Raw genomic sequence first — 21,648 nt, 5'->3', positions numbered from 1 at the left:
GCGCAAACAAAGCGAGATAGTGTTGCCACGAGTAACCGGTTGGAACTTTTCCTTGTTGCTATCAAGAACGTTCAGGATCACGTATTCCCTCGATTGCACTTTTTTCGGGCATCTTCTAATTTCAGAACTCTACACTCATCTAAGCTTTAAAATGCCAAAGTATGAAAAAGATTGCATTAGTTTTGTTTACTCTTACCCTTTGGGGGTGTCAACTCAATCCCGTTTTTCTCGCACCACCCGACAGGATGGATAAATGGGCATTTGCTGGGCACAATCCAGTAGTCGTATGCCATTTCCCAACCATCGAAATGAATGAGAATCCGCCCATTGAGGACATTGGTGACCGTGGCAACGCACACGAGGCTGGCATTGTGCTTGTCCACGGCTTCCATTTTCATTCCAATTCGCCACGTCGACGACACATCCGAGAGCTACAACCAAAACAACAATAGTATCATTATCATCACCATCGTCAGAACTGTCAGGATCGGAAGAGGATGGATGGATAACAATACAAATCAAACGAAAATGCATTTTCTTCTTTCGACATGAATCAAATCTTGGTCCCATCCACCCGCCCACGTGATTTTGTGATTTTGTGATATTGCGATATTGCATTCATCCCATATTTTCATCCAAGGAGAGGTGGAAATTTTCGGCTTGCAACAAAAGATCGCCTCCGGGTTGAATATCACCGCACACAGTCACAGATTGTGTCTCGGTTCTCTTTCTTTGAAATTGTCCCTACGATCGGAACCGTCAAAGTGCCCACTCACTTCGATACCAATACAAATATGCTTGGGGTTTGAAAACCCCTCGGGCACGAGAATACGAGGAATTGACAAAAGGTCGAGTCCTACCTTTGATGATTGGTTGGGAAATATTTCCGCTGGAGCCGCTTGACTCCTGGTCTCTTCGAGATAAGTATTCCAATCAAAGCTTCGACCTTTGAAGCCCTTTGGCGGCTCAAGCCGCTGGCCATGAGAAGAGCAGAATCCGGCGGGTAGCACATTGGGAGAATCCATATTCTCCCAAAAATCGTAGGAGTAAGAGTGTCCGTCGAAATGCAACCGGAAGCGCGAGCCTGAAAGCGAAGCAATCAAAATTCGTGATTATTGAGGGCCAATCATCAGATTGTATGAGAGCTACCTTGAATATCAGCGATTGTCACGACGCAGATCAAGGCTGGATGCTCGGGGTCGATGGCTTCTAGTTTCATGCCCAACTCAAATTGAGGCACCATTTTCTTGACTCGATCATGAACAAAAAGACGCGCAGGTGCTGCTTTGGCATTGGTGTACTCCAGGTAACGATACCACGAAAAACCCCGATGAATATCGTACCACGGATAGATCTGATTGAAATGCCCATGGACCTGATGGATAGAATGGCAGAAATAGAAAGAAAGAAAAAATGATGAAGATGGGAGCCTCATATATGACAAGCCCCAGATAATCGTCCTTACATTTCTTCCCTTGGAGCCTTTGCCCGAATTCTTTTCTTCAAATTCGCGGAGACCGTCTTCCTCCATTTCGTCTTGGACATCTTGCTCCTCCTGTTCGAGTCTCTTCTCGTTTTCCACTTTGGTTTCCGATTCCTCTTTCTCCTTGCGTTGTGACTCCAATCGTTCCTTTTCTTTCTCCTTCCTTTTGGCCTCTCTCCTTTGTCTCTGACAGACCAGTTCACGCTCTCTGCGAGCCTTTTCCCGGCGTTTCTGACGGATTTTTCCCAAACAATCCCGAGAGCAAGCCGAATCCGGGAGGAACTCGAATTCCCCCGCCATGGCATAGCATCCACAACCTTGGCAACTGACAATCTCATCCGGGCGGACTTGGGGAGGTTTCTTAGTGTTGGTTGATGGTGAATCATCGACCAATTTCGTGGCTTTGACTCCAGCCGCCGCTTTCGCGGTCCCGCCTTTTCCCTGAACTCCTTCATCAACGGGACCTGAAAAAAATGAGGAAGCATGATATTAGATAAGTCTATGAGTATGACTCAATCTTAGGTCTTGCGAAATTCGACCAACATACTTTCAGGAGTTTCTTCCTTGCAAGTCAGGTCAATGTCTTCATCGGTTTGATCTTCGGGGCCGTCCGAGTTTGTTTCCGAGTTGCTTTTCGATGCATCCTTGATCTCCAAGGCACCAAACTCGTTGGATTTGAACTAAAAGGAAGACCAAGAATGACATCATATTAATAATGTGTTAAAAGGTGACATTCGTCTATTTCCTTACGTCAATTTCTTTTTCTTCGCTCTTTGTATTCTTCCCCGTCTCATCAATACTCTCGAAAGGATCGAACGAAGCGAGCTCCTTCGTTTTGATGTCCGAGACGACTTCGACTTTTATTGTCACCGTGTCCTGAAGGCCAGCAGCCACTACTTGAGCTTCTTTGCCTAATTCGACTTCCGGTTTCGGGGGTTGCTGTTCGTTCATCTCAAGTTGATCCGAGACCTCGGCCTGTTTTAGTCCAACCGGAGGCGTTTCATTCTCGTCGGACGTGATTTCGTCCTTGACACTGGATTGGGATACCACCATTGGAGAGGCTTTCTTCTCCGACACACTTGGATCTTCTTTGAGCAGATGTGCCGTCTTTCGGCGACTACTCGACGGTAGAGACAAGGAGCTCACACCCATGGTTGGATCAGTCCCACTTCGATTGACTACCGCGGGTGAGCGAATGATATTCGGTCGCCCACTAACGGGACTCGATGCTACTAGATTCGTGGGTGGGATCTTGTTGGTGGTGGTGATGATGGTGGTGGTGGTTGTTGTGGTAGTGGTAGGAGTGACTGGCGGTCCTCCTCCAGTCGTTTCTTTGGTGTTGACAGAAGCAGAGGGGGATGTGGCATTAGCGAATTGGCCCGCACTGATGGCCAATATCTTGGCTGTCTTGGGCTGAAGTATCCCTGGTCTGATTTGTCCCGGATTCAGGGTCTGGACTTTGGTTAGAATAATGCTCTTGGTCCCAGTGGGTGAGCCATTGTTGGTGGTGGTCGCAGTGGAGGCGGTGGCGGTGAGAAACTTCTGTCTGATCAAGTTCCCACCCACCAAGGAAATTGGGATCTACCGTTAAAACATGATGATCAGTCACTATTCAAGATAAGAAACGCATGAGTTGTGCTCTATTTCGAAAATGAAATCAGTTCGTCAAAGATAACAACACTTTTCAAAGACAGTTCTCCTACTACCGAAGAAGATGTGACAGACCGACAATCTGCCGAACCTGTACTAAGATCCTTGACATAGGGTACATTTCCAAGGACTTGAATCAGGCAATACCTGTTTGGCCCCTTTCAAATAAAAAAAACAAGATCTAGCGAACATTTCTGCCGTGTGAAAACTCATGAGAATAGGCTTTGGATTCCCACCGAGGCATCAAAAAAAAAATAATCAAGCTTAGTCGAATAAGACCAACCAACAAAGTTCATCAAAATGATCACGCATTAGCTAGGGGCAAAGCTGAGCACAGACACATGTTATCTTCTTGCTCACCTAAGAGAAAGAAAGGCTCTTACAGAATTGTCGCAAAAGCAAGGAACTAACATCAACAAAATTGGCCGTAACTAACAAGACTGCGCCAGAAAGTCGAGTAAAACTTTGCACTGGATTGTTAATTTTTATGAAAAATCATCGTCATCATGGCCCAGAAATTCCTCTGCAAAGCCCAGACAGAAGCCACTGTTCAAAGGTCAGGATGGCGGCTTACAATTCGGGACACGAACCCCTGGCTAAAATTGTCATCGACAAAAACAGGATCATTTGGTTCTAACACGTGCCAAACGAATTGGTATTGGTAGAAAAATAGTTTTACTCCATGAACTTTCTGTCGGTTCTCTGTGGGCGGAAGATAAAAAGCCACCCTCAACCGAATGGACATTTCAACTGTTTGACACAATCCCGCCACCCTGAATCTTGAGGTCCTTCATCAAAACGACCGAACTTCCTCTCCGAAGGCAAAAAAAGATGAATGCTCTCGTCTTTTAAAATGAGAATAATCCTCCATAGGAAAATCGCAATCCAACAAGCCCGCGCCATGGCATTCTCCACCCCTAACCATGCTTTTCTAAATACTCTCCACTGCCTCCGTTCGGCCCATATTTCATTTGTCGATCTGTATCTTAGATTACGCGTCTACACGGACCATCCTGGCTTTTCCCCATCCCCATTCCCCAAATGAAATAAGACGCTACTTTCTTTACCTGTCCTTGGGGCACCACCTGGATCTGAACCGGGACCACTTTGGCGCCACCGAGAATGGCCGCAGTCTTGGCTGTTCCACCTGATCCATCCAATACCTTCAAAGCCATAATGAATATCAATCCAAATCTGTCCATGATGTAATCTTAATATGCGTCCAAGGACCTTACCAAAGTGGGCCGAGCCACCACGGGCTCGGTAACGGGCATGGTAACGGTAGAAAGGGTGGGCTCTAACACCGCTTTGTCTCCATGAGGCGCCGGGATCGACTCACTCGGAGGCTCCATTCGTTCCATCTCTGACAAAATTGGAACACAATTCATTAAAATCCCGACTAAAGAGGCGCTATGTTGTGCTATGCGGCACTTTCACATTCTGACCTGCCGATAAGTTTCAGTTTCTATCTTGAATTTATTCCCACGTTTAATCATTGCCATAAAATATTAAAATATTGCGAAGGGCAAGCACGGATACTAAATCTATCATGGCCCACTACAATTGAAATACGTTGACGGATCCCTCCCTAACTGAATATTAAGTTGAGGCTCCGATCAAGCCTTGAATAGCGTCAATACATACATTTAGAAAGTTAGCCTATTTCAACTCAATTCAACGGCCAAAACCCGAAGCCAATCCTAAGGGAGCTCATTTTTACTCTGGTGAAATCGATTCTTGTTCATGGAGCATGAGGCCCGAATAGCTATGACAGTTCGCTCCATTAAATAAATCCCAACAGATCACGGTAATTCATAATCACCTGAATGAGGTCGATGGAGACTCACGAGTGGTTTGAGGAACAATTCCAGGTCCTTCAAGGGGGCTGTGGGGTTTCACGGGGACATTAATCACTGATTGAACCAACACGCTCTGCTTCTGCTAATGTTCCTTCTGACGAATCATTGACTATGTTCTGTACTCCACAAAGTATCACGCTAGCGTTGGCCGATCTGCTTCTAATAGGGTAAAGAAGTTAATATGGAATGCACCAAAAATTATGGCGACCAAATAGCGTATTTCATTTTTAAGCATAAACGCTGATCAATATTTATCAAAATGCTGGTTTTATCTTGGTTGATTCAATTTCGAAGCTTTGAAACTTGATACATAGGACAAACTAATGGAGTATGGCTTCTTGGCTCTTGAGCAAAATATGAAGTTAGGAGGGAAAATGGTAAGGCTGATCGATTAAGAATCCACGATGAGGGTTTGTGAAGAGATTGAGTGGATCATTATGAGATATGAGGGTAAAATACATGTCGCTAAGCTATTTGCATGAGTTAATTTGGGAATATTGTGGATAGGAGCGTTTAAGGAAATACGTTGAGCACAGGATTTTAAAACTACACGTGCAGCATAAAAGGAAACTCTCGAAACCTCGTAAGAAAATTAAGTTGCTATGGCTAGTCTTTGCATCACTTGTCTCACATGACACTACGTGTTTTATTACACAAAGATGATCTCTTAAATAAATGTTAAAAGACCAATCCATACATTCGATGCTTGAATCCGAATCCGAAAAATTATAGTACCAACTCAAAAAGAAAATTTAGTTGCTATGGCTAGTCTTTGCATCACTTGTCTCACATGACACTACGTGTTTTATTACACAAAGATGATCTCTGAAATAAATGTTAAAAGGCCAATCCATACATTCGATGCTTGAATCCGAATCCGAAAAATTATAGTACCAACTCAAATCACTTTATGTGGCCATAGCCATTCCAGATTATACAGCCAAGAACAATTCAAGTTTGACAATTTACAACCCATTTGAGTTATTGGGAAAGCTACTAAACATAATGTTTAAGAAACATCCTTGTCTGCTTTGCCAAAAAATGCCCACAAACTTTCAAAGGAAGTAAATGTGTCATACTACGAACTTTTCGAATTATGGACTGTGAAAGACCAACGACCTTCACGCCAAATTGGCTTGCTCTTGGTCACAGCAACTCTGAGCCCCTTTTCCAAATAAATTAATAAAATATGGAACGTAGATCCCTTCAATTCAAGAGGGTCAGGTCATTTTTTGCGTTTTCCGATCTTGTGGTCGTATGAAGTGCCCATTTGGAATAAAATGAAGTCTCGGAGAAGAAATTTTTTTGCTTCCTGTCTCAGTCAACATCTCCAGAAGTCCGTGGTCAAACATGAGATGAATTTTTCTACTGATTCTTGAATGTCTTCAGCTTTGATACAGACACACTAATCGATCCAAATTGTCACTATTCACTGTCATAATCTAAAAATAAAAATGATCAGAATGAAATTCTTGGATGGAAATAGTCAAAGGCTCGAAATACGACCTCCTTTAGATTTCCCCTAACGGTTCCAAAATTGAGATTTTCCTAAATTTTCTAGCGCGATTTCAACTGACTTTGGACGATCCCGGATCTGCCGTCTACCTCGAAATAAGCATTACATATGTGTAGAGCATTTCAACACCTCGTAACGGAATTCATGAACGTGAAGGGAAAGGAAAAGGAGTAGGTATCTGTTAAGGATCGTATTGTTCTTGTTTGATTTAACTGACAGTAAACTATTCGGTTACTATTAAAGATAGGGCTTAAACCATTACCAAAAAAAGTAACGCGTTACTCTTATCGTTACTTTCGCAGAAAAAAAGAGGGTCCAAAACTGTAAAAAAACAAAACAACGTTTATGCCATTTTTTAACGTTTAGTAAATATGAAGTGAAACAAATGACTCCAGTGATTATTTATTTGATCCTATCAGTGGCAAGCATAGAAAATAAGTCATTGCATTTGAAGCGGAATCTCTAAAACAAATCGGGTAGGAAACCTTTACGCCTTTTTCTTTCCCTCGTTTACCCAAGAAACGGTAACCGGGGGGCTAAAACCCCGTTCCGTTAGCGTTATCGGTAGCGTAACTAAAAAGTAACGCGTTACTCAAGCCCTGATTATTATAATAATAATAATAATCTTTATTGCGACTCTTGGTCATGTCATGGCGTAAAAGTAACTATAAAATAAAATCTGATGTATAAACATCATACAAAGAAATAAAACAAGAAAAATTATAGCGATATTGCAAAAATATAACCTGACTCAAAATAATGACAAGATAGTAGAGACACACATCATCAACAACTGATTGCCAACAAGATTGTGCTGATATATCCGACTGATTTAGAGGATCAATTTTGTTGAGTTAATCTTTTTGGACAGAGATCAGTATGTTCAACAAGATCTGATTTTAGAGGCTGAATGAATCAGGGTGAATGCCTTTTTATGAGAATGTTGGAAACAGGTGCTGCATGAAATGCGACTACAGAAAAGATCAATAATGTTGCAAAATGACACCTCAGATCTTGTCATAATCGCTCATGAAATGAACATTTTCTTGGACAAACTTTCGACCAACCCCGTCCAATCATATCTTGGGACATGAGCATGATTGGACATGCAATGGCAATTGTCGCCCGTCTCAATTTGTACCTGATCCGATTGTGCTCCAATCCACAACCATTTGTCCAAAGTTTGCTTTAGTAGAACTGTCATATATCTTCCCTTTTCACCACAATAGACACGGTCCCTCTTAGAACTCTAGGGATCATCCCCCAACGCTCTATCTAATATTCGTTTGCGTCTGGCCAAAGCACATGTACGTATTCTTCCGGCAAGTCCATTGTTGGCATATCTTCCACTCTTATGCTTTGAACGAAGATCACCAGACGGAGGGGGAGGGAGGGAGGTAACGTGGGGGAGGGGGTACCCTTGGTGAGGGACAAAGCTCCTTAGATTTCCAAGATGAGAGAGGAACAAACCACTGCCAAGATCTGGACCCTTGAGCCATTGTCGATCAGAGGCTTTAAAGAAGGATGCAGATTAGAGGGAACATTCTTGGCAGTGAATTGACTAGGTTTCAACCCCTTATGACAGTTGTATCATGATGACTAGCGCTATAGCACGTACTATGTAGTATAGGGTATCGGGGAGGGTGGCTTGATCCAACAGTGAGTGCGAGGTAAAATGTTCATGTATGGATCCGAAGTGGCCTGCCATCCACTTGACTATTGTAAGCGACGACGAGGGTCTTAAGTTGTTCCCGTCGTTTCCATTCCCGCATTCTAGGCACGAAAGGGAAAAAGCAATTTTACAGGAAACCACCCCGTATAACATATGTCATACACAGCATGGGAGGATGATATCCTTTTCGAAAGTCTGTGGGGTGGTTCAAAATTTCCCATAACAAGTGTTTTTTACTTTGTCATCTGGGGGCATGTGCTCAGCTCTTTAGATTGGATGATTTGGATCACCGAAATAAGAGCATCGGATTCCAAGATGACCAGGTTTTCGAAAAACAAACAGGAGAGTGAGAAATGTGTGATAAGCTGTTGCTCATTTGAACATGACAAAGATTCGAGGAGAGAGCAAAACTCCACAACACCCTGTTGTTCGCCTGTCTTCTTACTCTTTGAACAGCCTTTCTGCCACTAGCTGGCCAAGACTGCCTCAAAGACCAAAAGACCAAGGCCCGTTGGTCCTCCATATTGGATTCTGATCTCGAAGTACGCAAGTGTCGGGAAATGGAATAACAAGCACCCACGCCTTATAAACTGACAAGGTAAGACTGCAATAGTTTCAATTTTGCTTCATTGGAGTTACTTAAAAGAGGAGAAACATTTTCTTTACTAAAATAGGCCCCTTTTTTCGTATTTCCGTGTTTCCGATTGGCGTGTGCAAATTTCAAGTTGAAATTGAGGGATGCGAACAAATTTTCCCGAGCACATACGAACGATTTTGGGCCCATCCAAAGAGCCATTTTTTGGTAAATTATAGCACAGCTGTGTTTGCTTGACATCTGGATGAGCCTCATTTGGGTTCGGTCAGGATGTCAGGGAAGTTGGCAAATTTCCAAACTCGCTCCACGTTTGGTAATAATCGCTTTCCTTTGTTTCAGAAGCAAAATAACTCAACAACAAACAAAATCGTCATAATATAAACAAGAAAAACAGTGTCCACCTGGAAGCACTTGGTTAAAGCCTAAGTGAAGTATCTTACAACATAACACCTCTAAGTATCACCCAATCCCTGAGTAAGTAAAGATTTAGCCTATTTGTTCAATTTGCTCAAGACGAAATGTTGAAGTGGCAGCCAATTCAAAAGCCTTTTTTACATCCTGATTTCTAACAATTATAATCATTATATGTAATTGTACAAAGAGCAACGGGGGTCGCATTATTCATTAAATGCGGTGAGAAGTCTGCCATTGGCGCGTACATAAAAAGAAATGAGGGCCAAAAGTCGGAGCAAAACCGAAAACAAGTACCGAGAAGCTATGTCAAATTTGCCACTACATGTGTCCATTAGTAGGGACCGGTTTCGACCAATAACACAACTTAAGACTTAACTATCTTTATGGTGTGGTCACTCGTTTAAAATGAGCCATTTCTGTCTGACTTTTGACGAACAACACCCTTGACTTATAGGCTTTATTTTTCTGTTTGAAAAACTTGCAATATCTCAATATTTTTTCCCCATTATCCTACTGTCTCGTGCCAGATTGTGGGTTTAAACCAATCATTTAAGCTTTATATCAATTTAGATTCCTTAGTTCTGATAGGTTGGGTTAGGTTGTTTGCCCTATGACGTCACACCTGTGTTTTGCTGCCAAAGCGGCGGGAAAATTTAAACTGAAAACAGACCAAAATTGCGAAAAAACGTAGGAAACGCTTTGAAAAATGGCAATTTTTTTCTTGAAATGGAGTCGAAAACGGTCCCTAGTAGATCAAGCTTAGGTGAATAGGTGGTAGGGCAGGGTTGGCTACGGCTTTGAGGGCTTCAAAGCGTCTTTTGATGACGCCATTCCAAGATCAGACGCATCCTGATGATGTGCTTAGTGGGAAACATATTCGAGACTTTCTGGGTAATCTCTGAACAATATCGTGATTTATCAGGTAGTTTTTGTATTTTGAAGGTTTGCTCCCCCAACAGTTGATATAAGTGGCCCCAGTGGAGTGGATTACCGTCCAAATGATTGTTTGCACCACCCAAAACCACCACACACCTCTGAGTTACCACAACGAAGTTACCAACCGCACCAAAGGTCTCAATAACCTTGATATGGGAAACATTTGTCCAATTAAAAAGGTGAGCCAGCGTTACTGTTTATTCTGATTTATGTATTCTAAATGACTGATTGATGTTTCAGAACAACAACCAACCTCCCAAAGATCTCAATGCGTTGCTCTCCGAGGTAGACGTCCTCGAGGACATGGAAAGCTCCCATTGGATTCAAGCTTTTCGAACGCACTTAAAGTCGAATGGACGGGAAGATATCGAACCCTTGCTCTATTTTGTGGCCCAAGCTAATATATTGAACAAATTGGAACCCGGCCCCACGTCTCAGTGGAAACAGCAACAGATCAACGAAGAACGCTTGAACTTAGTGATATCCATTGGGAATGCATATTTTTCCGAGGATTCCTCGCACAAGATCGCCTTGAGCAACCGGATTCTTTGGAATAAATTATCCGAAGCTTTGCAAGCAATACAAAACAACAATGAAAACAGAAACATTGAAAGTGACTTGGAAGACGCCTGTCAATTGATACGGCAAGCCAAAGGTGACTATAAGGTGTGGAAAGGGGGCGTGGACAAAGCCTACAACGCTTACTTGGCCTCCAAGCCCTCCCTACCAACTCTCACGGCCGTGCTTCTTTCGATCTTGTGAACCTGCGCAACTTTCATTAATGTTTAAATGCAACCTCCCTAAATCTTCTCATCGGTGTTGGTCGGATCTCTGACCAGTATTTTCTGTATTTCTGTTTTAGAATAATAACACGAAGAATTATTTTCTATTTTTTGAAAATGACATTAAAGGAATCAACCATGGAATGAAATGAATGATTTCAAGGATTTATTTCAAGATGCGAAGATTTTACTCACAACTGGCTTTACCTGACACTAAAACAAAAATCTGAAAAAAGAAAATTGTTGACTTGGGAAAGGCAACAATATCAACTGACCTGATTGGGTTCTCAAGCTTGTTTGTGGTTCAATATTGTATTTATGATTGATATGAGTGTAGAAATACAACAAACAGTAAATGCAAGACTTGCTCTCTATCACAGGCACTTGACGATTGGATTGACCGATTCAAGGCAGAATCGTTTGGTCAAAATATTTACGGCGTATGTTATGTACAATACTGTATAAGGCACAATCATGGTGATGAATCTTCTCCAAGGGCGAGAACTGATTACAATACGATTTTGTTTCGATCATTCTGGCTTAACAAATAAATCTTTGAATTTTTGGGGATCATGTTTTTTTTTTAAATAGAATACTGGATGAATATAAAAGTATGCCTATAGTATCATTCAGTTGACTCCGAATAGCTTGTCCGAGTTATCTTTTAACCCATATCATTTACACAACAAATTCATCTTAATTGATTAATACTTGAACGGTAATTCAATGTTTACGTCAGAAGGTAATTGGTAATTTAAGACTTGCGTGAACATAAGTTGGGAACGTGCTATTTACATCAGAGTTGAAGAGGTACCCAATCCTCATCAATTTTAGACACTGGCCATTTCTTGCTCAATCATGTCTTCTGGAGAGTCTTCCTCCTTGTCTTCAGCTTGTTCGGGCTGGTCGTCAGCTTCATTTTTCCCTTCAGCTTCCTCTTCCGGTTTGTCTTGGGCGTCGGCTTCCTCATCAATGACTTCGTCTCCAACCGGTCCGTCATCCAGATTCTCAATGTGCTCTTCCATGGCTTCATCCTGTTCGTTGATCATTGAAACCGAATCTCCCAGAGTGATGTCGTCACCCAAAACTGGAGGGGGTGGAGGTGCTTCATCCACCAAAAGCTCCTCGCTGTGTAGTAATGATCAAATGATAATAAAAAAAATCAAATAAAAAACTATGCACATAACTCTCGAATGGCAATGGAACCGAACCTGATGTCCTTGGCATCCCACACTCTCATGGTGGCGTCCGAGGACCCACTGAACACTTTGTCCCCGACAATGGCCAGGCAGTTCACAGCGCCCTCATGGCCAGGGTAGGTTCTTCGTAGGGCTCCTGATTTGGCATCGTAAGCCCGGATCTCTCCATCTCCACAGCCGGTGAATACTAGAATTTCACCAATTTAGTATTAGCCAGTGTTTTGGAAGGCTTGATCAAAAGTCTGACGGGCACATCACGGCCAAGAATAAAACAAACAACAAACCAAAGCCTAGAACGCCAGCTTACGGATTCCTTTGCTAAACTTCATGCAAATCACAGCTTGCTTGTGCCCTTTGTAATGTCTGGTGCAATCTCCAAATTCAGTGACCCAGCATCTAGCGGTATTATCAGATCCTCCGGAGTACATAAGCCTATTGGCAACTACCAAGCAAAGCACCACCTTTTCATGACCTTCCATGATCTGCAATAAAAAGAGAAGATCCTCATTGCATTGCATTGTTACGAAGATCAAGAATTGGGTGGATTTCGAGCACTACCTAGCTAACTCCTTTACTGCCCAAGTTGAGTGAGATAGGCTCAAATCCAACTACGATTGGAACCTATGCTCCATCGAGCTCGGGCATATTTTTCGTATCAGGGCAATCAGTCTCTATTTTCTACATGATGCTTGGTCACTGATGAAGAGCTGAGCGAGTGCATGCAAAGAGATGACTACAAACAATAGCTGTCATTTGCAACTGGCCAACCAGAGCATGATCTCCCTCCACAAAAGATATTGAAGATTACACTAAGCCACACAAAGTGACATGAATATCTCAAGCTTGTGTGAAACTCACGGATATTGCCTTTGCAATGAACAAATACAACTGATCGGGTGGCACCCTCAAACACTCTGACTTCATCGCCTATTTCAGGCATCCAAGAACGGGCATTGCCATCCACCGAGGCAGTGTACATGTAGGTTTTGTCGTGATCGAAGCACATGTCCAAGACCATTTTGGTGTGACCAAACATTTTCTGGCATCACCAACAAGCAGATCAAAAGGCATTAGGGCTTTTCACACTAAAGCCAGAGGCCTCTAATTTATCTGCAGATATCTCGAAAAGTTTCCTAATCTCACCTTTATGATTTGGCCAGTGGCAATGTTCCATGATCTGATGGAGTTGTCTGCTGATCCCGTGTAGAGGATCTTTCCCGAGGCATCCGTGGACATGCAAGTGATCCCACCGGTATGCCCTTTGAAGATCTGTCGAAAGTCTTTCAATTAACATCTTCGATGGGATAACTTGCCTCGCTTCGATCCTTACCTTGAGACAGCCTCCGGTGTCACATGACCATGATCGGGCGGTATGATCAGCAGAACCAGTGAGGAGAGTATCTCCTGGATTGATGGTGGCCCCGTCAGTAAGGTCAAAGTCCTCAGTGGGGATGAAGATGATAGGATACACTCCTCGAGCGTGGCCTTTGAAGGTGCGAATGCAAGCGGTCTCCTCCATCCCTTCGCGGATGCCTTCCGTATCTAGTCGCCAGGCCTTTGCAGTTCGATCGTAGGATGAGGAGAAGATGAAATCCTCTGTCACGATTAAACTTAAAGAAGGAAGAATCGTTAATACTATATCGCCGAGACAAAGTTAAGGCGTTTTACCGTTGAATCCTGGCACTATGGCCCTCGTAAACGAAAAGACATTCGCACGTGGTCATGCACCATTTTCGAATGGTCGAGTCTGCCGATCCAGTGATCACAATGGTGTCCATTATGGCAACAGCGTTGATGTAACTCGAATGTCCTCTGCAAAATTGAAATTGGTTTAGAGGCAATTTTGAAAAACTTGAAAATCGTCACACTGACAAAAAGACGCAGAATCAGGCTCGGACTCTTGAGTAAAACTGGTTCCGATCACAACAGAGAATTGATAGAACGCCTGAGAACGGGTCAAGATTGACGGTAGTGTTTAATCAGCGAGACAACGGGAAGGCTCAATTTGTACCTGAGAACACCCAAACATTCTGTTTCCGGGGTGTGGGTTGACCACATTCTGGCCGTGGCATCTTCGGATCCGGTGACCAGCATGGACATGTCGTCCGACAGAGCCATACAATTGACACTCTCGTCATGGTCCCCTAGGGTCTCCTTCAGGAGACTGGCCTTGCTGTTGTTGGAGTTTCCGTTCCCCATTTAGTAGAAATCGAGGTATCAGGCAAGTGAATTACTATTCTGATATATATCAAGGAATACCTCTCTCGGTGACAAAAGAGACCGATTGATATTGAAACTAGACTGAACCTATTTTCAATTGTAGTTGTGGTGGGCACCGTTTCACTCTCCCAAGTAAGGTGGACTTCATGAAAGTGTTTGCAATAAAGAGAGAAAGGCCAACGTCCCATTTTCACAGTGCTGTCCAATGATTAATAGTTAAAGATACTATTATCAAGCTTCTTGTTCAACACTTCTAGAAAGCCATTTTCCATTAAGATCTATCGGGTGTTCATGGCCTTGATGGTTTGACTCCTATATTAATGGGATGTGTCAATGTTTTTTGGAGAGGCCATACTGTACTGGTCACCATAGTGGCATTCCCAAACACGTCTAATTGGTTGCTTAGCAAAGTTTGACCCCATGGCTCTCCGTTGCTTTCACATGCGAGCATGCAGGGCAATAGTAACAATAGCAATAACAACCATAGCAGTAACTTATGAGGTCAGGGAGCATCGATCGGCAATTCATCTTTTATTTCCGATGCCCCCAGCATTGGAATCGTCCGGACCCACATGCTCAAATATAGTCCATAAATGTTCATGAGACATTGAAATTGTAACACTGTCATGAGATATTTACGAGACTGACTTGGATGTGAGATCAAGCCCTACAACTCAATTCGACACAATACAATTGCTGCGGTTGAATGGAAAAGACTTTTACGTTTTGGTCGCTCTCTCGTTCTGTTCGATCTGTACCTAGAGTAGGCCAATCTGTGTACGAGTACATATCCCGTTAAGTCTTGAGTTCTGTCCCACGGCAATCTACTTTTCATCTTGGCCATGCAAAGTCAGTGACACTTGGGCAGAAAGTTGGCCGTAGTAAAACTCTCCAGATCACACCAGACTCAAGAAGTTGTTTGTAGTCGAGTATGGAGTTCAGCACAAGACACTGCAAGCGTCTCTCTCTTATGAATTCCCCGGGCATCGTCGCACTCTCCAAGAGCCAATCCATAGGGAGAGAGAGAGAGAAAGACATAGAATCATCTAACTGGGGGAAAACGCGTCGATGTCCAATGCATCCTCAAACCGCATACCTAGTACGTGCACCTCCCCTCCATGAGAGGTATTAACTAGTGTCGTCGCATTCTCTTTCTCTTTCTCTGTTGTGTCGTAGAGACTTGAGAGCATCACCTCAGTTGTTGAGCGAGGGAATCGTTTGGGGTTCGATCTTCGGGTGGCAAGTTGAATCGTTTGTTGAACGCAGTGCCTTTGAGAAGGGAATTTCTTGAGAATCAGAACATCGCCGAGGGGCTATAAATCGTTGCTAATTTCCAGACGTCCTCTTTCTCAAAAGATTCGTGCTCTGAAGACAAAACTCGTGACCATTTTGTTGGCGGTGACCCATCAATTTGCTACTCTACCTCCTACTTACTCCGAAGATACTCTTGAAGCGTGTTCAAGTGCTTGAATATAAAAGCGAAAGGCGAGCGTTTGAGTGAAAACACTTAGACCTCCCCGTTGTCGAGATACAAGGTGACCCACCAAGTGCCAACTTGACCCTTAATTCAGGAAGTCGAGGCTCATCATTGTTGTATGTATGGAGGAGGAATAGGAGGAGGAGGAGTGTCTTAGACGTTTGTACTGTAGCCACTGGAAAAGATTGCCGCATTGCTTGCAGTCTTGCGGCATTGTAGTACGATAAATTGAAAGAGAAGTACGCATTTGAACCCGTGTCAAAGCTTCAAAGTGCTCAAAATCGTTGGGCCCGATCAGCATCATTGCCCCCCAAAACATCTTGAGATGCGTAACATATAAAGTAACCTCGTTCTCATTTTTGTATCGGTATTGGGGTAACTGCATTGGGTATCTGAAATGACTGACAATTCTTTTTCTACAGACAATGTTTATCAACGACTTTTTTCATGTCTGGCTCTTCGCCTGACAGCAATGAGTATGCTTTTACTTCAATACACATCCGTGAATGTGAATGTCCGACAGGACCTTCGTTCGTATTTCTCTTACTACCTACGATCAGCTACAGAAGTACCTTGTCATCTTGACAATGACATGCCATACCCGAGTTGGGAAAAAGTTTGTGGCAGGAAAAATGTTATCACAATTTCTTGCCTTTAAGAAAATAGCGCAGGGCCTGGCGCTCTCCTCCGTTGGATCACCTTGTTTGTTGTCCAGTTCTTGGCCTTATTGACCAGAAAACACCACACGGGAAAATTCAAGCTGAAAATTGTCTTCGACAACGAGACCGGGCCAAACGGGCCCAAAGCCTGAGAAAGTGACGGTGTTTGTGAGTGGGGTGCCGGTGATGGTGGTGGTGGAGGAGGCGGAGGAGGATGGGTCGTCGATACGTACGGTGAGGGTATCTCTCTCTATTGTGTTTTCTGTGTAGATATCATGATGTCGGGGCTGAGCGAGTTTGCTCCCCTTTCCATCCTCGATCGGTCCCCTCCTGTTTCTCCGCTTCGAAAGTGAGAGAAGAAAAGACCGAGGAGACCTGTGAGAACGAGTGAGTGCTTCTGCTTGTTCTTGTACTAGTTGTATTATACCCACTCCTAGGAGGCTGGCCTCGAACTTAGAGGTTGCCGTTCCTCGGTTCCTCGATGTGCTGTTCTTTCTCCCTCGGAGAGTTAGTCACAAGCAACTTCGCTTCCGAGGCTAGATAAAGATCGTGTACACCATTGAGGCCGTGTTGCTCAGAAGAGCTTGAAGTCTTGTCTTGCTTTAGTGTGACCTTCATTTAAGAAAATGTTTCTGGATTGGAATAATTGATTCTGGTTAATGAGGCGTTGAACACGACCCAGAGTCGCTTTTCCCCTCATCTACGTAGAGTCATCAGCATCAGCAGCAGCAGCAGCATCAGCATCATTCCGGAGTGTCCATCTCGTCCACACCATCGTCAAAATGGTGTACATCTATGTGTGCAAGAGGTTCAAGGTCACAATGGAGATGGGAGGGGGTAGAGACAGTGAATGGGTAAACAACCTCTTGCAGTTCTACTGCAAACACAGCCGGATCACGGCCATTCTCGAGAGGGCTGAGATCAACCCCAAGAAACGGACAACGGTGTGCTCCTACGACTCTTCTACCGAGTGCTACAAGATTAATATTGTATACAAAGACTCGAAGGGCTCCGAGCACGAGCTCAAGTGGGTCATCAAAGTGACCCGATCGGATGTGAATGAGGTGGCAGATCAGCTTTTGAGGCACGAAAAGCAAGTGTTTTCCCGACTCATCGGCGACCTCATGAATACGGTTAAACAGCGTTCGGCGGGAAGGTCAGAAGGGTCGAGAGTCTCGTTCCGAGACCTTCTCATGACTCCTCAATTTATTTACGACGAGACCTCTCACCAAGCGGACATAATGCGCAACCTTTTGGTTCTGGACAATCTAGAAGAAAAAGACTTCTTTTCCCACAAACCGGGACCGATGAACCTGGGTCACATGAAAGTCGTTGTTAAAACCATTGCCAAATTCCACGCAGTTTCCCTGACCTACAAGCAAGTGTTGTATTCCTCGTTACTGAACCAAGAGGCCCAATTGAAAGCCAATCGAAAGATTGATGAGATCATCATGGAGGGCGACAATCGGATCCTCACGGGAACCCAAGGTCTCTTCGCCCGGTTTCCCTTTCTCGCAAACCGCAAGATCACCATGGCGCACCTTCTGGACAATCGGAAGACATTCATGGACATGTTTGAAAAGTTCTTATCGATCCACGCCGAGGAATCTCACCTACTGGATATTTTTGAATACATTCGAATTAGTGCGGATGACATTTTGCTCTTGGATGAGAACAAAGATTTGGGCATTGAAGACAATGATGCACTCAAGTCCATTACGTTAGGAATTTTGGAATCCAGAAGCTTTCTCTTCCGCTACGAGGATGATGAGCACAAAGAGAATGAGAAGAAAAAGAAGAGCTCAAAATTGCAACGAAGCCAAAGTGAACGCATTAAAGATCGCAGTCGGAGCGAAGATACACGCCACGTCAAAGCTCATGCCCATCATAACCATCCCCACGCCCACCATGCCCACGCCAAGGAGAGTAAGAAGCCAATCAAACAAATACCTGGTGCCAACCACGCAAAGTGTCCTAAACTGGAGAATAAATCGGGACTCACAAGCCCAGGGGTCGTATCCGGTGGGCTTGTGAGGAACAAGTTTTTACAAAATGTGATAGGTCGCTCCAAGGACGACGAAAAAGTCCCATTGACGGGGAGGAAATCCGGCCGGGTTCAAAAAGATCGAGACCCGAATCAATCTCCCAAACGCTCGGCTCTAGTCAACGCCAAATACGTCACGTACGGCCCCATAACCCGTGACTTGGCCGTGGTCTTATGGACGTGTCCAATGGCCTTGGTGAGGCGATACTACCTCATCAAAATGGTCGAATGCTATGCCGAAGCTCTCGGCATCGCACTTGGTCAGTTGGGCATTGATTCAGATTGCTTTGGCGTCAAATACCAACAACTTCTGCTCAGTTTTCAAAACGAAATGTTATACGGATTCCTGGTCAGTGTCCTCTTGGCCATGGCCACCACTTCACCCGAGGACCTCGAGAAAGACCAAGGCTCAGACTCGTCCGATTCCCAATCCGAACTCCCGGATTCCAGGTACTTGCCACTCACCCAAGAGAGAGTCAGGTTCATGCTCGATCTGATGAAAGACATTGGCTCTTACGTGGAATCCAAGGACTTTGAACAAGGCCTACCCATCACGAACTTTGCACGGTATCACGAATTGTGGAGCATGGAGGACGACGACGAAGACGACGAAGAATCAGAAGAGGACGAAGAGTCTGAGTAACTTACTTTGTTGACCATTCAAATACAATGTGATCAAGACGCTTTTTTAACCATTTTCACGCCCGCAACTAATGATTCGAATTGGGCAATCAAATTTATTATCCCAAGTTATGAACATGTCATTATATCCGCATAAACGTGATCAAGATGGTAAGAAGCTGGCAGTCATTTATTCATTTCCACATCGTTGGTTGCCGAGGTAGACCCATTTGAGGCATAGGCATATAGATGGGCATGATGTAGGGAATGGGAATTGGCATTGGATAGGTCCATGGGGCTGAAATTGTCGATGTCCTCTTATTTATTCAACCAATACTAAATGGTGTTTAACTCTTTTACCTCCGGTTGGCATTTGCATCGAGCCCATTGGATAGCCGAATGAACCAAAGCTTGGGTGGCGTTGGGCGAATTCTTGCTTCAAGTCTCTTGCCACCTCATCGATAGTGTTTGGGATTCTGAGCGACTCCTCGGGTCCAAATTGAGGTTGATCGCCAAAATTACCGCCCCCAGTTCGTTGCTTGAGATTGATTTCGCCCAGCACATTAGATGGGAGGGACAATTTGGCTCGCCCAGGGTTAATTGGAGAAGCCGGGTTGGATCTAAATGATACAAGAATTTGGGTATTTTAAGTGCGCATGGTAATACTCTTTTGTTACCGAGGTCCGGCGAGATACCGATAATCTTGAAGGCCATTCGAGTCTGGGAAAAAATCTTCTCTGTAGGCCACAATGATTGGCAGAGTGATCAACAAACTCAGGAACCCCTTCGAATTTGCCCTCATGCCGAATGGCGTTTGAAGTCTGTCTGAAAGCAATTTGTCATTTCATTTCCTTGTTGACATCATGTCCCCTTGTTTGGCTAACTAATTTTCGAAATCCCTTTTCTTTTGAAGTGGTCCAAACTGTTTTGTCCACCATAAATCACAAACACGCACGTAAGTATGCACTCCTGTGGGTTTCGAAACTCGAGCCTCATTATGCATCGAAAGGTAATGGAACTCTGAAATGTATTTGGCTTGCTAATTTGCTCATTCTGATGTTGAAAGTGTGCATTACCACAGACCTTCATAAATACAAACAACAAGCCATTTCCAAATTTGTGAACCTCAACTGAAAATGAGGGGTGATTGGAAAAGAATTGGTGGAGAATTGGCCTAATGATAAGTGATTGTTCCACATCAGGTGAGAATGAGTTTCTAACGATCTCTTGAATGTTTCAGTGAATTGCTCATGTTCAACCTCTATCTTTTAGACTGATTCATCTAGTTGTATCCAGTTGTTGATGGCCGGCCAGTATTCGATTTGAACGATGCAAAGCAATATTTTACTGTCGTTTCTCTTTTTGTGTCTCTTACTTATCTCACCGAATTTTTCCCGTTCATCGAGACAAAAAGAGAACCGTACTTTATGTGAATAGTCAATATCCTTTGATGGCACAAGGTATACGGTATATCTTCTAGGTGTAGCATACCTACAGTCCATGTCTTTTCTGGTATGGTGTTTCAGAAAGACTACCGTCGTGGGAAGAGTAACCTAATATACCTATGTACGATGAATTATTTGCTCTTTTTTGCTAATTCCTTACAACAACCGGGAATAGAATTATAAATAAAATATTCATAACTTATTTATCAAAATATTCATGTAACATCTTATCCCAAACAAGTTCAAGTCTGCAGGGCTGATCAGAAATTTTGATCGGAAACTTGTCCAAATCTGATTGAAGAGATGCTACTAGACCAACTCCTAAAACGGCCAACTTCTGGCACTAGCACCTAAATAGTACTCAAATTTCATTAAACTTATTAACTTAAAATCTCAAACGAATTATCCTAGTTGATTTTAGACGGCCTTCTCACAGCGGGAGTTATTCTGCTAAAGCCCAACACCAAAAATTCAAAACCAGACTAGCTTCAATTAATGAACATTACAATTGCTTTGCTCAAAATGTCAAAAAAATCACTTCAAATTTGAGGAACCCCCAAAAAATAAAAAATCGCTATTTTCGGTCTAGCAATGTTTTGAATCGCATCCATAGCTTGTGATTTGAGTTATTTTTGATATGCTTGGATTTTGACACATTCCAAGCCAAACGTGGGCATTCAATTGTTTTATCATCTTATAAAGCCTTTGAATTCTCTTCTTTCTCGGGCTCCTTCATTGTTCAATTTGCTGCCCTCAAATATTCGAAGGGCTTATGTAGGCGTTGATCCAGTAGCATGATTTAAGTCAGACTTGGACAAGTTTTTGACTAAAATTCCGGATCAACCTTATATTCAGGGATTAGCCAGATCAGCCAACTCCAATTCGTTGGTCGATCAAATAATATATCTAAATAAAAGTCAAGTAAAATAAATAATCTTCTCGTCTTGAATTGCTGGGATTCCAATCCCGGTACGACTCATTGTTTCTTATTTTTTCACTTTGTAGCAACACTCCCTTTGGTTTTGCTTTCCGAATCATATGATTTGGATTAATGGTAATTAACATCAGCTGAAGAA

General features: G+C 43.4%; 5 protein-coding genes across 15 annotated transcripts in view; 2 read left to right on the top strand and 3 right to left on the bottom strand.

Annotated features, from left to right (window-relative positions):
• LOC131884709 (lethal(3)malignant brain tumor-like protein 4) overlaps positions 1–5,127 on the bottom strand; it is a 9,736-nt gene extending 4,609 nt beyond the window's left edge. Inside the window, exons 1-9 of one of the 4 annotated variants that reach the window (XM_059232567.1) lie at positions 4,956–5,127; positions 4,369–4,496; positions 4,201–4,296; positions 2,234–3,064; positions 2,031–2,163; positions 1,466–1,947; positions 1,150–1,375; positions 861–1,084; positions 197–431 (exon numbers count right to left, since the gene is read on the bottom strand). In XM_059232567.1, the coding sequence (XP_059088550.1) occupies positions 197–431; positions 861–1,084; positions 1,150–1,375; positions 1,466–1,947; positions 2,031–2,163; positions 2,234–3,064; positions 4,201–4,296; positions 4,369–4,494 (2,353 nt within the window). In that variant the 5' untranslated portion in view covers positions 4,495–4,496; positions 4,956–5,127. Of the gene's footprint in view, positions 1–196; positions 432–860; positions 1,085–1,149; positions 1,376–1,465; positions 1,948–2,030; positions 2,164–2,233; positions 3,065–4,200; positions 4,297–4,368; positions 4,497–4,777 lie in introns of all 4 variants that reach the window. The other 3 variants (XM_059232565.1, XM_059232563.1, XM_059232566.1) reach the window with 3 other exon arrangements.
• Positions 5,128–8,548: 3,421 nt separating this feature from the next.
• On the top strand, positions 8,549–11,490 carry LOC131884749 (uncharacterized). Of its 4 annotated transcripts, XM_059232617.1 has the most exons (5): positions 8,550–8,778; positions 8,855–8,982; positions 9,115–9,249; positions 10,132–10,304; positions 10,366–11,490. In XM_059232617.1, the coding sequence occupies exons 4-5, from the start codon at positions 10,188–10,190 to the stop codon at positions 10,885–10,887; spliced, it is 639 nt and encodes a 212-aa protein (XP_059088600.1). In that variant the 5' UTR covers positions 8,550–8,778; positions 8,855–8,982; positions 9,115–9,249; positions 10,132–10,187; the 3' UTR covers positions 10,888–11,490. The 4 variants fall into 4 exon arrangements, with proteins under 4 accessions (XP_059088601.1, XP_059088600.1, XP_059088599.1 ...); XM_059232618.1 differs by lacking the exon at positions 8,855–8,982 and having other exon boundaries at positions 8,549–8,778; positions 10,149–10,304; XM_059232616.1 differs by lacking the exon at positions 8,855–8,982.
• On the bottom strand, positions 11,052–14,523 carry LOC131884748 (WD repeat-containing protein 86-like). 3 transcript variants are annotated; one of them, XM_059232614.1, is made up of 8 exons: positions 14,366–14,523; positions 14,118–14,305; positions 13,775–13,918; positions 13,437–13,716; positions 13,250–13,375; positions 12,965–13,145; positions 12,119–12,293; positions 11,052–12,035 (listed from the first exon to the last, which is right to left on the bottom strand). In XM_059232614.1, the coding sequence occupies exons 2-8, from the start codon at positions 14,303–14,305 to the stop codon at positions 11,738–11,740; spliced, it is 1,392 nt and encodes a 463-aa protein (XP_059088597.1). In that variant the 5' UTR covers positions 14,366–14,523; the 3' UTR covers positions 11,052–11,737. The 3 variants fall into 3 exon arrangements, with proteins under 3 accessions (XP_059088597.1, XP_059088595.1, XP_059088598.1); XM_059232612.1 differs by having other exon boundaries at positions 14,118–14,523; XM_059232615.1 differs by lacking the exon at positions 12,965–13,145 and adding an exon at positions 12,414–12,588 and having other exon boundaries at positions 14,118–14,518.
• Positions 14,524–15,509: 986 nt separating this feature from the next.
• Positions 15,510–19,309, top strand: LOC131884747 (uncharacterized). Of its 2 annotated transcripts, none has more exons than XM_059232610.1 (2): positions 15,510–15,861; positions 16,519–19,309. In XM_059232610.1, the coding sequence occupies exon 2, from the start codon at positions 17,245–17,247 to the stop codon at positions 19,147–19,149; it is 1,905 nt and encodes a 634-aa protein (XP_059088593.1). In that variant the 5' UTR covers positions 15,510–15,861; positions 16,519–17,244; the 3' UTR covers positions 19,150–19,309. The 2 variants fall into 2 exon arrangements, with proteins under 2 accessions (XP_059088593.1, XP_059088594.1); XM_059232611.1 differs by having other exon boundaries at positions 16,463–19,309.
• Positions 19,230–19,982, bottom strand: LOC131884750 (uncharacterized). Of its 2 annotated transcripts, none has more exons than XM_059232621.1 (3): positions 19,823–19,982; positions 19,488–19,747; positions 19,230–19,425 (listed from the first exon to the last, which is right to left on the bottom strand). In XM_059232621.1, the coding sequence occupies exons 1-3, from the start codon at positions 19,927–19,929 to the stop codon at positions 19,322–19,324; spliced, it is 471 nt and encodes a 156-aa protein (XP_059088604.1). In that variant the 5' UTR covers positions 19,930–19,982; the 3' UTR covers positions 19,230–19,321. The 2 variants fall into 2 exon arrangements, with proteins under 2 accessions (XP_059088604.1, XP_059088603.1); XM_059232620.1 differs by having other exon boundaries at positions 19,805–19,965.
• Between the last annotated feature and the right edge of the window lie 1,666 nt (positions 19,983–21,648).

This window comes from Tigriopus californicus, chromosome 8 (genome assembly GCF_007210705.1).
Source record: "Tigriopus californicus strain San Diego chromosome 8, Tcal_SD_v2.1, whole genome shotgun sequence".
In the NCBI taxonomy this organism is placed as follows: domain Eukaryota; kingdom Metazoa; phylum Arthropoda; class Copepoda; order Harpacticoida; family Harpacticidae; genus Tigriopus; species Tigriopus californicus.
The sequence above is the reverse complement of the archived record's forward strand: the minus strand, read 5'-3'. Positions and strand labels throughout refer to the sequence as shown.